General features: G+C 46.0%; 1 protein-coding gene across 6 annotated transcripts; it reads right to left on the bottom strand.

Annotated features, from left to right (window-relative positions):
* Positions 1-135: 135 nt before the first annotated feature.
* Positions 136-13,094, bottom strand: card9 (caspase recruitment domain family, member 9). 6 transcript variants are annotated; one of them, XM_055011670.1, is made up of 15 exons: positions 11,981-13,094; positions 11,338-11,501; positions 9,220-9,340; positions 9,083-9,152; positions 8,660-8,797; positions 8,128-8,246; positions 7,833-8,039; positions 7,662-7,745; positions 6,354-6,572; positions 4,527-4,652; positions 4,210-4,398; positions 4,078-4,135; positions 3,865-3,992; positions 496-551; positions 136-410 (listed from the first exon to the last, which is right to left on the bottom strand). In XM_055011670.1, exons 3-15 carry the CDS (start codon positions 9,331-9,333, stop codon positions 323-325), a joined length of 1,596 nt encoding a protein of 531 aa, XP_054867645.1. In that variant the 5' UTR covers positions 9,334-9,340; positions 11,338-11,501; positions 11,981-13,094; the 3' UTR covers positions 136-322. The 6 variants fall into 6 exon arrangements, with proteins under 6 accessions (XP_054867645.1, XP_035807954.2, XP_054867646.1 ...); XM_035952061.2 differs by lacking the exons at positions 11,338-11,501; positions 11,981-13,094 and adding an exon at positions 10,673-11,001 and having other exon boundaries at positions 9,220-9,375; XM_055011671.1 differs by lacking the exons at positions 11,338-11,501; positions 11,981-13,094 and having other exon boundaries at positions 8,152-8,246; positions 9,220-10,650.
* Between the last annotated feature and the right edge of the window lie 27 nt (positions 13,095-13,121).

Here is a 13,121-nt window from a genome sequence, read left to right on the forward strand (position 1 = left end):
AGCCACAAATCAGCAAAACTGAGATTCTCATGAAGCGAAAGAATTTAAAATATCCAGAAAAAACAAGAGTTTAAAGTAAAACAGCTTCAGAGTTTAACAGCAGAAACCTTTAAACCTGAGAGAACAGAGACTAGCTTAACTTCTGGTCACATTTTATTCAAAGATTCTCAACAAATCACAGAAAAGTACACACTGCAGAGTACAAGTATTCTGTTACAGTAAAAGTACACACTGTAGAGTAGAAGTACTCTGCTACAGTAAAAATACACACTGTAGAGTAGAAGTAGTCCGCTATAATAAAAGTACAGGTGTTGGTGCTCCATCAGTCGGAGTCAGTGATATCACTGCTGTCGTCAAGGTTACCGGCTGTGAACTCCTTGCTGGTGAACTTTGACCTGAGGGCTCGCTTCCTGTCGTCATGGAAACAAGAGCAGCTCAGATGGACATGGTGACGTCAGAACGGTTTAAATAAAGTTTAAAGAAGTTAACGCTCACCTGCGGTAAAAGAAGTTCAGACGACCTCTGAGACAGCTGTCTGTCTGTTCCTCCTGCTGACAGACAGACAGGCAGACAGACAGAGAGAAGGACAGGCAGATAGACAGGCAGACAGACAGACAGAAGGGCAAACAGACAGACAGGCAGACAGACAGGCAGAAGGACAGGCAGACAGGCAGACAGACAGACAGACAGACCAGTCAAAAGTTTTGACACACTTTCTCATTCAAGGTTTTGGGGTTTGTTTTTTTTTTTTACTACTTTCTACATTTTTGAGTCTCACTGAAGGCGTCAAACTATGAATGAACATCTGGAATTATGGAGGAAACAAAGAAGTGTGAAATAAGTCAGAACATGTTAAATATTTTAGATTCTCTGATTCCTGCTTTGAACTCTTGTTATTTTCTGGCTGAGCTTCATGAGGAAGAACCTGAAATGGTTCTACTTCACAAGTGTTCCGTATCGAGGTTCATTAGTGGAACTTCTTCCTTCTTGACGGGGTTGGGACCATCAGAAGTCAGGTTGGTCCACAGCTGACAGCCCTATTGGACAACTGTTACAATCCATATTATAGCAAGAACCAATCAGCTGAGAGAACCGACAGTCCATCATTACTTTAAGAACTGAAGGTCAGTCAGTCTGGAAAACTGCAAAAACTTTGAATGTATCCTCAAGGAACCAGGAACCTACCAGGAACCACTGAGGAACCACCCAGGAACCTACCAGGAACCATCTGGGAACCACCCAGGAACCTACCAGGAACCATCAAGGAACCACCCAGGAACCTAACATGAACCATCTGGGAACCACCCAGGAGCCCAACAGGAACCATCTAGGAACTATCTAGGAAGGTACAAAGAACCATCTAGGAACTACCCAGGAACCTACGAAGAACCATCTAGGAACTACCTAGGAACCTACCAGGAACCATCTAGGAACAATCCAGGAACCTACCAGGAAACATCTAGGAACTACCCAGGAACCATCTAGGAACTACCCAGGAACCTACGAAGAACCATCTAGGAACTACCCAAGAACCATCTAGGAACTACCCAGGAACCTATGAGGAACCATCTAGAACTACCCAGGAACCTACCAGGAACCATCTAGGAACCTACCAGGACTTTGAATGTACACTATATTGCCAAAAGTATTCGCTCACCTGCCTTGACTCACATATGAACATAAGTGACATCCCATTCCTAATCCTTAGGGTTCAATATGACGTGGGTCCACCCTTTGCAGCTAGAACAGCTTCAACTCTTCTGGGAAGGCTGTCCACAAGGTTTAGGAGTGTGTTTATGGGAATTTTTGACCATTCTTCCAGAAGCACATTTGTGAGGTCACACACTGATGTTGGACCAGAAGGCCTGGCTCTCAGTCTCCACTCTAATTCATCCCAAAGGTGTTCTATGGGGTTGAGGTCAGGACTCTGTGCAGGCCAGTCAAGTTCATCCACACCAGACTCTGTCATCCATGTCTTTATGGACCTTGCTTTGTGCACTGGTGCACAGTCATGTTGGAAGAGGAAGGGACCAGCTCCAAACTGTTCCCACAAAGTTTGGAGCATGGAATTGTCCAAAATGTCTTGGTATGCTGAAGCATTCAGAGTTCCTTTCAGTGGAACTAAGGGGCCAAGCCCAGCTCCTGAAAAACAAGCCCACACCATAATCCCCCCTCCACCAAACTTTACACTTGGCACAATGCAGTCCCACAAGTATGGTTCTCCTGGCAACCACCAAACCCAGACTGGTCCATCAGATTGCCAGATGGAGAAGCGTGATTGGTCACTCCAGAGAAGGTGTCTCCACTCCTCTAGAGTCCAGTGGTGGCTGCTTTACACCACTGCATCCCACGCTTTGCATTGCACTTGGTGATGTATGGCTTGGATGCAGCTGCTGGGCCATGGAAACCCATTCCATGAAGCTCTCTGCTGAAGCACTGTTCTGGAGCTAATCTGAAGGCCACATGAAGTTTGAAGGTCTGTAGAGATTGACTCTGCAGAAAGTTGGCCACCTCTTGGCACTATGCTCCTCAGCATCCACTGACCCCGCTCTGTCAGTTTACGTGTCCTACCACTTGGTGGCAGAGTTGCTGTCATTCCTACACACTTCCACTTTCTTATAATACAGCTGACAGTTGACTGTGGAATATTTAGGAGCCAGGAAATGTCACGACTGGATTTGTTGCACAGGTGGCATCCTAGCACAGTTCCACGCTGGAATTCACTGAGATCCTGAGAGCGAGCCATCCATCCATCCATTATCTATACACCGCTTAATCCTCACTAGGGTCATGGGGGGCTGGAGTCTATCCCAGCTGACTCGGGCGAAGGCAGGGGACACCCTAGACAGGTCGCCAGTCTGTCGCAGGGCTACATATACAGACAAACAATCACTCTCACATTCACACCTACGGGCAATTTAGAATAATCAATTAACCTCAGCATATTTTTGGACTGTGGGAGGAAGCCGGAGTACCCGGAGAAAACCCACGCATGCACAGGGAGAACATGCAAACTCCATGCAGAAAGATCCCGGGAAAGCCGGGACGCGAAGCAGGGACCTTCTTGCTGCAAGGCGAAAGTGCTAACCACTACGCCACTGTGCAGCCCCGCGAGAGCGAGCCATTCTTTCATAAATGTTTGTAAAAGCAGTCTGCAGCCTAGGTGCTGGATTTTATACACCTGTGGCCATGGAAGTGATTGGAACACCTGATTCTGATTATTTGGATGGGTGAGCGAATACTTTTGCCAATATAGTGTATCTCCAAGTTCAGTGTCTAAAACCATCCAGAGCTATGACCAAACTGTCTCCATGAGGACCTCCCCAGGAAAGGAAGTGGAAGGATGATCTGACCAAGAAGGAGATGATAGAGATGATCTGGCCTCCACAGTCACCTGACCTAAACCCAATCCAGATGTTTGGGATGAGATGGACTGCAGAGTGAAGGCAGAAGGACGAACAAGATCTCAGCATCTCTGGAACTCCTTCAAGACGGTTGGAGAACCATTTCAGGTTCTACCTCATGAAGCTCATCCAGAGAATAACAAAATAGTTCAAAGCAGGAATCAGAGAATCTAAAATATTAAACATGTCCTGACTTATTTCACACTTCTTTGTTTCCTCCATAATTCCAGATGTTCATTCATAGTTTGATGCCTTCAGTGAAAATCTACAATGGAAATAGTCCTGAAGACAAAGAACTTATAGAACTTATATATATATATATATATATATATATATATATATATATATATATATATATATATATATATATATATAAAGTTTTTTATATATATATATATACATATATATATATGTATGTATAGTATGTGTGTGTGTAGTATATATGTATACAGTATATTACCCATGATGCCGCATTGCTAGCTTTATGTTCAGACTCTGGTTCTCCTGCAGAAGAACTGAGCTGCTGCTGATGAGCTGCTGCCTCCTCATTTTCCCCCGAAGTCCCGCTGCGAACCTCCTCACTGCTGCCTGATCACAGGAGACACACAACCGCTTCACATGATCACATGACACCACTTCACATGATTTCATGACATCACTTCCCATGACTGACCCTTAGCAGCGCTGTCCGTTGGCTCCTCCTCCTCCTCGCTGCTCACACTCCTCTCACACTGTGGGAGGAAGCCGACATCATTACATCATCACCTTCATCTCTTCATCTGCTCCTCCTCCTCCTCCTCCTCACCTGGTGAGAGTTGCAGGTGATTCTGCGGAGGCGTGTCCTCAGTTGTAGCTCCTCCCCCTGTGTCTTCAGCAGGAGCAGCTCCAGCCTATCAGATTGCTCGGTGAGCTGCCTGACCTGCTCCCTGTACTGATCCTTCTCCTGTAGGAGCAGCCGTGCCTCCTCCTGCTGCTCCGCCCGCGATGTCAGCGCCTGAAACACCAATCAGAGAGCTCACACTGACTGACATCATCACCCTCCTCCTGCTGATCCGCCCTCAATGTCAGCGCCTGAAACACCAATCAGAGAGCAGCACTCCCCGACATGCTCCTCCTCCTAACCTTGTCTCTCTCCCTGATCACCTCCTCCAGTTGGCGGAGCGTTTGTTTGTTCTGCTGACGGTAAATCTTGGCGTCTCCTTTCAGCTGAGCACAGCGCAGCTCCAGCTCCTCTTTCACCTCCACACTCTGAGAACAAACACAACCGGACAGACTCAGATCCACCCTGTTCCTCACCCTGGTTCTATGTTCCTCACCCTGGTTCTATGTTCCTCCTGTTCCTCACCCTGGTTCTATGTTCCTCACCCTGGTTCTATGTTCCTCCTGTTCCTCACCCTGGTTCTATGTTCCTCACCCTGGTTCTATGTTCCTCCTGTTCCTCACCCTGGTTCTATGTTCCTCACCCTGGTTCTATGTTCCTCCTGTTCCTCACTCTGGTTCTATGTTCCTCCTGTTCCTCACTCTGGTTTTATGTTCCTCCTGTTCCTCACCCTGGTTCTATGTTCCTTCTGTTCCTCACCATGTTCTATGTTCCTCCTTTTCCTCACCCTGGTTCTATGTTCCTCCTGTTCCTCACTCTGGTTTTATGTTCCTCCTGTTCCTCACCCTGGTTCTATGTCCCTCCTGTTCCTCACCCTGGTTCTATGTTCCTCACCCTGGTTCTATGTTCCTCCTGTTCCTCACCCTGGTTCTATGTTCCTCACCCTGGTTCTATGTTCCTCCTGTTCCTCACTCTGGTTCTATGTTCCTCCTGTTCCTCACTCTGGTTTTATGTTCCTCCTGTTCCTCACTCTGGTTTTATGTTCCTCCTGTTCCTCACCCTGGTTCTATGTTCCTCCTGTTCCTCACCATGTTCTATGTTCCTCCTGTTCCTCACCCTGGTTCTATGTTCCTCCTGTTCCTCACTCTGGTTTTATGTTCCTCCTGTTCCTCACCCTGGTTCTATGTTCCTCCTGTTCCTCACCATGTTCTATGTTCCTCCTGTTCCTCACCCTGGTTCTATGTTCCTCCTGTTCCTCACCCTGGTTCTATGTTCCTCACCCTGGTTCTATGTTCCTCCTGTTCCTCACCCTGGTTCTCTGTTCATCCTGTTCCTCACCCTGGTTCTATGTTCCTCACCCTGGTTCTATGTTCCTCCTGTTCCTCACCCTGGTTCTATGTTCCTCACCCTGGTTCTCTGTTCATCCTGTTCCTCACCCTGGTTCTATGTTCCTCACCCTGGTTCTATGTTCCTCCTGTTCCTCACCCTGGTTCTATGTTCCTCACCCTGGTTCTATGTTCCTCCTGTTCCTCACCCTGGTTCTATGTTCCTCACCCTGGTTCTATGTTCCTCCTGTTCCTCACCCTGGTTCTATGTTCCTCACCCTGGTTCTCTGTTCATCCTGTTCCTCACCCTGGTTCTATGTTCCTCACCCTGGTTCTCTGTTCATCCTGTTCCTCACCCTGGTTCTATGTTCCTCACCCTGGTTCTCTGTTCATCCTGTTCCTCACCCTGGTTCTCTGTTCCTCCTGTTCCTCACCCTGGTTCTATGTTCCTCACCCTGGTTCTATGTTCCTCCTGTTCCTCACCCTGGTTCTATGTTCCTCCTGTTCCTCACCCTGGTTCTCTGTTCATCCTGTTCCTCACCCTGGTTCTCTGTTCATCCTGTTCCTCACCCTGGTTCTATGTTCCTCACCCTGGTTCTCTGTTCATCCTGTTCCTCACCCTGGTTCTATGTTCCTCACCCTGGTTCTCTGTTCATCCTGTTCCTCACCCTGGTTCTCTGTTCATCCTGTTCCTCACCCTGGTTCTATGTTCCTCACCCTGGTTCTCTGTTCATCCTGTTCCTCACCCTGGTTCTCTGTTCATCCTGTTCCTCACCCTGGTTCTCTGTTCATCCTGTTCCTCACCCTGGTTCTCTGTTCCTCTGCTCGGTGGAGTTCTCTCCTCAGTCTGAAGACTGTGGTGAGGAGGTTCATGTGGGGAAGACCTGGACCTTCCTGCTGCTGCATCTCCTCCTTCTTCTCCTCCTTCGGTTCCTCCTCCTTCTCCTCCTGTTTCTCCTCCTTTGGTTCCTCCGGTCTGTTGGGATGGAAGAAGGTTCCTGTGGGCAGAGCCAGACTCCTGCTCTGAAACATACATGTTAGCATGTTATTCTGTGTTGCAGCCTCCTGTTCCTCACCCTGGTTCTATGTTCCTCCTGTTCCTCACCATGTTCTATGTTCCTCCTGTTCCTCACCCTGGTTCTATGTTCCTCCTGTTCCTCACTCTGGTTTTATGTTCCTCCTGTTCCTCACCCTGGTTCTATGTTCCTCCTGTTCCTCACCCTGGTTCTATGTTCCTCACCCAGTCTGCAGCCTAGGTGCTGGATTTTATACACCTGTGGACATGGAAGTGATTGGAACACCTGATTCTGATTATTTGGATGGGTGAGCAAATACTTCTGCCAATATAGTGTATATGTGAATTTGTGTCATGTGAAGAACAGCTCCTAGTGTTGTTGTTTGGAGGCTGTTGTGTCCTACAGCAAAAAAACAAAAACAAAACAAAACCAAAAAACAGCATCTGCACACCCAGAAATGGAAGTTCTGAAGAGGATTTAACCCTTTTAAGGCAGTAAAGCAGAGACTTCTATCTTTCAGGTTCTCTGTCACCGTTTACCTCCGGCCACAACAACCAAAAAACCAGTCACAGCAGTTTTCCTCCTATAGTAAAACTACAAAACAGTGCACGAGACCGTTCTATATAGAACAATGTAGTCAGACCGTTCTACATAGAACAATGTAGTCAGACCGTTCTACACAGAATGATGTAGTCAGACCGTTCTACACAGAATGGTGTAGTCAGACCGTTCTACATAGAACAATGTAGTCAGACCGTTCTACATAGAATAATGTAGTCAGACCATTCTACACAGAATGATGTAGTCAGACCGTTCTACACAGAATGGTGTAGTCAGACCGTTCTACATAGAACAATGTAGTCAGACCGTTCTACATAGAACAATGTAGTCAGACCGTTCTACATAGAATAGTGTATTCAAACCGTTCTACATAGAATGGTGTAGTCAGACCATTCTACACAGAATAGTCAGACCGTTCTACACAGAATAGTCAGACCGTTCTACACAGAATAGTCAGACCGTTCTACATAGAACCGTCAGTGCAACAGAACGGTCTGACCGTGTGAGGCTGTCAGACTGAGTTCAGGTTCTCCACCTCCTGCAGCGGTCGCAGCGTTCGTCGCCGCAGCAGTCGAGTCTGGTTCTCTGCTCGCAGCACCGTGTGCCTCAGACGCTCCACCTGCAAACACAGAAGTCAGAGGTCAGCAGGAGGTCAGAGGTCAGCAGAAGGTTACAGGAGGTAACAGGAAGTGAGCAGTCAGCTGACCTCTATCTGCAGGTCCCTATTGGCCAGCAGGGCGTTGCTCCTCTCCTGGTTGAGGCTGTTGATGTCGGCCATCAGACTGTAGTTGTGGTCTCTCAGCTGCTTCACCTCCTCGCTCAGCCGCTCCCGCTCCTCCCGGATCTTCTGCACGCGCTCAGTCAGCTTCCTCAGCTCGTGGTCCCTCAGCTGCTGCTGGCGAGACCACGCCTCCTGGAGACAGGGAGACATGCCGATTGGACGGGCCGGTCTGTGACTAGTGAGTTTCCTTTTTTCTTAGTAACCTGGTTGCCATGCACACCTGTTCCTTGGCAACAGAGCACACCTGCTGGCGACGCCGTCTCTCGTCCTGCAGCGCCCTCTGGAGGCGGCTCAGCTCTGACATCAGGAACTGAGTCAAACCAGATTCTCCTGCTGTGTCTGAAAAACACCCAGAAATAATCAATAATCATTCAATAATCTATAAATTATCTATCAATAATCCATCAATAACCGATCAATAATCAAAAATCAATAATCCATCAATAACCTATTAATAATCTATCAATAATCAATCAATAATCTATCAATAACCTATCAATAACCTATTAATCAATAATCTATCAATAATCTATCAACAATTAATAATTCAACAATAACCTATAAATAATCTATTAATAATCTATCAGTAACCTATCAATCAATAATCCATCAATAAATATAAATTATTTATAATCAATAATCTATAATCTATAATCTATCAATAATCTGTAATCAATCTATAACAGACAGGTAGACAGACAGATAGACAGACAGGTGGACAGACAGGTGGACAGACAGACAGGTGGACTCACCGATCAGGATGCTGAAGGTCTTGTTGGGTTCTTTCCCGGTGATCCGTCGGTACAGGTCGGGATAATCCAGCTCCAGACTCTCCAGGAACGCCGTGTAACCTTTGACCCCTGTCCTCTGGAGAGTGTCCAACAAAGCTCCTAGAGAGACAGACAGGTGGACATGCAGACAGACAGACAGACAGACAGACAGGAAGAGGGACAGTTCAGAGGTCTAACTGTCCAAAACGTCTGCTGACTCCTAGAACAGGAGGAACATAGAACCGGACCCAGACTGTGATTCAGCTTCAGTAGAACTTCAGTCCCAACAGGTGGAACTCTGGTTCTAAATCAGCTTCAGGAACCAGAACCCACTCCTGGTTCTTGGTTCCTGGTTCTGTGATTGTTCCACAGCTGGATCGGGTTCTGGTGGAACCGAGAACGTACCGACTTTCCTCCTCCTCACGACGAGGGCGGGGTCGTTGAAGAGCTGCTCCTCGTCCTCGGCACTGATCACCTGACCACAGAACAACCAATGAAAACCCAGCAGGCTCCCCGTGAGGAGCTGATTGGTCGATGAGTACCTGACACTGGCGCAGGTAAGGAGTGATCCTGGACGGATCGATGGTCTTAATGAGCAACATCCTGAAGTCCTCCAGCTGCAGCCAGCACAGGTCGTCCTCACAAACCGCTTCCATCGCAGTACTGCAGTAGTACAGTACTATAGTCAGTACTACGGCCTGGAGGATCAGTACTACAGTCAGTATTACAGTCAGTACTACAGTCTGGAGTATCAGTACTACAGTCAGGACTACAGTACTACAGTCAGTACACAGAAAACAGTACTACAGTCAGTACACAGAAAACAGTACTACAATCAGTACTACAGTCAGTACATAGATAACACAGTACTGCAGTCATAACTACAGTAAGTACACAGAAAACACAGTACTACAGTCAGTATTACAGTCAGTACTACAGCCTGGAGTATCAGTACTACAGTAAGCACTACAGTCAGTACCACAACCAGTACTACAGTCAGCACTACAGTCAGTACTACAGTCTGTAGTATCAGTACCACAAACAGTACTACAGCCAGTACTATAGGACTACAGTCAGTAGGACGGTCAGTACGACAGTCAGTACTACAGTCAGTACTATAGGAGTACAGTCAGTATTACAGTCAGTATTACAGTCAGTACTACAGTTAGCACTACAGTCAGTACTACAGTCAGTACGACAGTTAGTACTACTGTCAGTGCTACAGTCAGTACACAGAAAACAGTACTACAATCAGTACTACAGTCAGTACATAGATAACACAGTACTACAGTCAGTACTACAGTCAGCACACAGAAAACACAGTACTGCAATCAGTACTACAGTCAGTACATAAACTCAGTATTGCAGTCAGTATATAGATAATTCAGTACTACAGTCAGCACTACAGTCAGTACTACAGTCAGTACTACAGTCCGTATTACAATCAGTACTACAGCCAGTACTACAGTCAGTACTACAGTCAGTGCTACAGGACTACAGTCAGTACGACAGTCAGCACACAGAAAACACAGTACTACAATCAGTACTACAGTCAGTACATAAACTCAGTATTGCAGTCAGTATATAGATAATTCAGTACTACAGTCAGCACTACAGTCAGTACTACAGTCAGTACTACAGTCTGTATTACAATCAGTACTACAGCCAGTACTACAGTCAGTACTACAGTCAGTACTATAGGAGTACAGTCAATATTACAGTCAGTACTACAGTACTACAGTCAGCACTACAGTCAGTACTACAGTCAGTACTACAGTCCGTATTACAATCAGTACTACAGCCAGTACTACAGTCAGTACTACAGTCAGTGCTACAGGACTACAGTCAGTACGACAGTCAGTACACAGAAAACACAGTACTACAGTCAGTATTACAGTCAGTACTACAGTTAGCACTACAGTTAGTACTACACTCAGTACACAGAAAACACAGTACTACGGTCAGTACTACAGTCAGTACTACAGTCAGTACTACCTGCTGCCGTCTCTTTCAGTTGTTCTATTTTCTAAAGAATTCATGTTGTGGTACTTCTCGTTTTCCCGTCAGGCTCCGCCCACTCCGAACTGATTGGTCTGAATTCTTCTGAATCCACCAATCAGATCACACATCCAAAATTACACACTCAGGCGAAACTCTCAGATGAAGCTAAAAAACTGCATGAAGACTCTCAAAATACTTTGGCTAATGAGACCACTACTACTACTACTACTACTACTAGTACGACTTCTACTACTAATAATAAAAATAATAATAATACTGATACTACTACTACTACTACTAGGACTACTACTACTACTACTACTAGTAATAATAATAATAACAATAATACTGATACTCCTACTACTACTGCTACTAGTAATAATAATAATAATAATAATAATAATAATAATAATAATAATAATAATAATAACAATAATACTGATACTCCTACTCCTACTACTACTACTACTACTACTACTACTACTACTACTACTAATAATAATAATAATAATAATAATAATAATAATAATAGTAACAATAATACTGATACTACTACTAGTAATAATAATAATAGTAACAATAATACTGATACTGCTGTTGCTGCTTACAGCCACAGTCGTTAAATACTGACAGTACTTGTTAATGCATCATAAATGAACCTCTCAGTGAAGCTTCCTGTCAGTGTTTTCAGTTTGGACAGGAAGTGGCAGAAAGAGGAAGTGATGACGGATTACAGAAGTTCATGGAGGAATGACGGGCAGCCGACAGGAAGCATCAGCTGACCGAAACACCCAGTGCTGTCACAGTGCAGCTGCCCACATTTCTGGAAAGAAACACGGAGTGAAATACTGTTAAAGCAGCTTTAACAGAGAGAAACAGACAGTTCTACCAAAAAGACTCCATAGTGTCCACAAACAATAGTGTCCCCACAATGTCCCTTCAGTGTCCCCACAATGTCTTAAGTGTCCCCACAATGTCTCATAAATATCAGTGTCCCCACAATGTCCTCAGTGTGACCTCCACTGGACCCAAACCAGGCCCAGAACTACAGACCAGTTTCTCTCCTACCTGTCTAAAATACTTGAGCAAACTGTCTTCAATCAAGTCTCTGCATAAAAACAACCTGTAAGACTAGAACCAGTCTGGTTCTAAATGGAGTCCCTCCACCAGGCTGGATCCCTATCGGTACCAGAACCACTGAGTTCTGCTGGACAGTCTTCAGACCTGTTAACCACCAAATCCTCCTCTCCACCTCCCTGGTCTAATATCTCAGGACCAGACCTCCACTGGTCCATGTCCTACCTCTCAGGGAGATCCTTCAGATGATCTTGGAGGGTAGAAGTGTCTGAAGTTCTCAGTCTATCTACAGGAGTTCCTCAGGGGTCAGTCTATCTACAGGGGTTCCTCAAGGGTCAGTCTATCTACAGGAGTTCCTCAGGGGTCAGTCTATCTACAGGGTTTCCTCAGGGGTCAGTCTATCTACAGGGGTTCCTCAGCGGTCAGTCTATCTACAGGGGTTCCTCGAGGGTCAGTCTATCTACAGGTGTTCCTCAGGGGTCAGTCTATCTACAGGGGTTCCTCAGGGGTCAGTCTATCTACAGGGTTTCCTCAGGGGTCAGTCTATCTACAGGGGTTCCTCAGGGGTCAGTCTATCTACAGGGGTTCCTCAGGGGTCAGTGCTCGGTCCTCCTCTTCTCATTAAACACAATAATCCTCTCCCATTGTTCCTCCACCATCTCTAAGCTGATGATACCCAGCTCTTCCTGACGTTCCTCCAGACCACCACATGGATCTCATCATCCTTGCAGATATCTGGAAGAACAAACTCCACCTTCAGCTCCACCTCTCCCAGACTGAGCTCCTTGTCCTCCCAGCCAGTCCCTCTATTCAGCAAGAAACCAACATCCAGCTGGAATCATCTCAGACCCACAAAGTCCTCCAGGCACTTGGACATCATGATTGATGATCATCTAACCCTCAGGGTTCATGAGTCCTCTGCTGCTTGGTCGTGTCCGTTCATCCTGTAGAACATCAGGAAGATCAGGGAGATCTCCTCATCCAGGTCTCCACTCCTTCCCTCCAACCAAAGGTTCCTGATCCAACCTCCACAGCAACTGGACTCTTCTCCTCTCAGGTTTCCCGTTACTTTGACAGAAATCTGTTAAATTCTTTTTCATTTCTGATCATTTGATAACTTCTATTATGCATCTCCGATTCTCCTTATAAAAGAAACTCCTGCACCTTCTAGCTCGTTTTCAGGCAGCTGATAATATAAATATGCCACATGACCACCTCCAGCAGGTCATTTCTACACTTTGGATTTTGTTTCCACTGAAAAAACTGAGTTTCTGCTACCTTAGCTTGTCTCTAAGTTAGCTCAACTGATTTTTTTTCAGTAGCTGTAGTCCCAAACTCTGTTTGATCTGCAGAGTTCCTGACAGTC

This window comes from Amphiprion ocellaris, chromosome 6 (genome assembly GCF_022539595.1).
Source record: "Amphiprion ocellaris isolate individual 3 ecotype Okinawa chromosome 6, ASM2253959v1, whole genome shotgun sequence".
Lineage (NCBI taxonomy): Eukaryota > Metazoa > Chordata > Actinopteri > Pomacentridae > Amphiprion > Amphiprion ocellaris.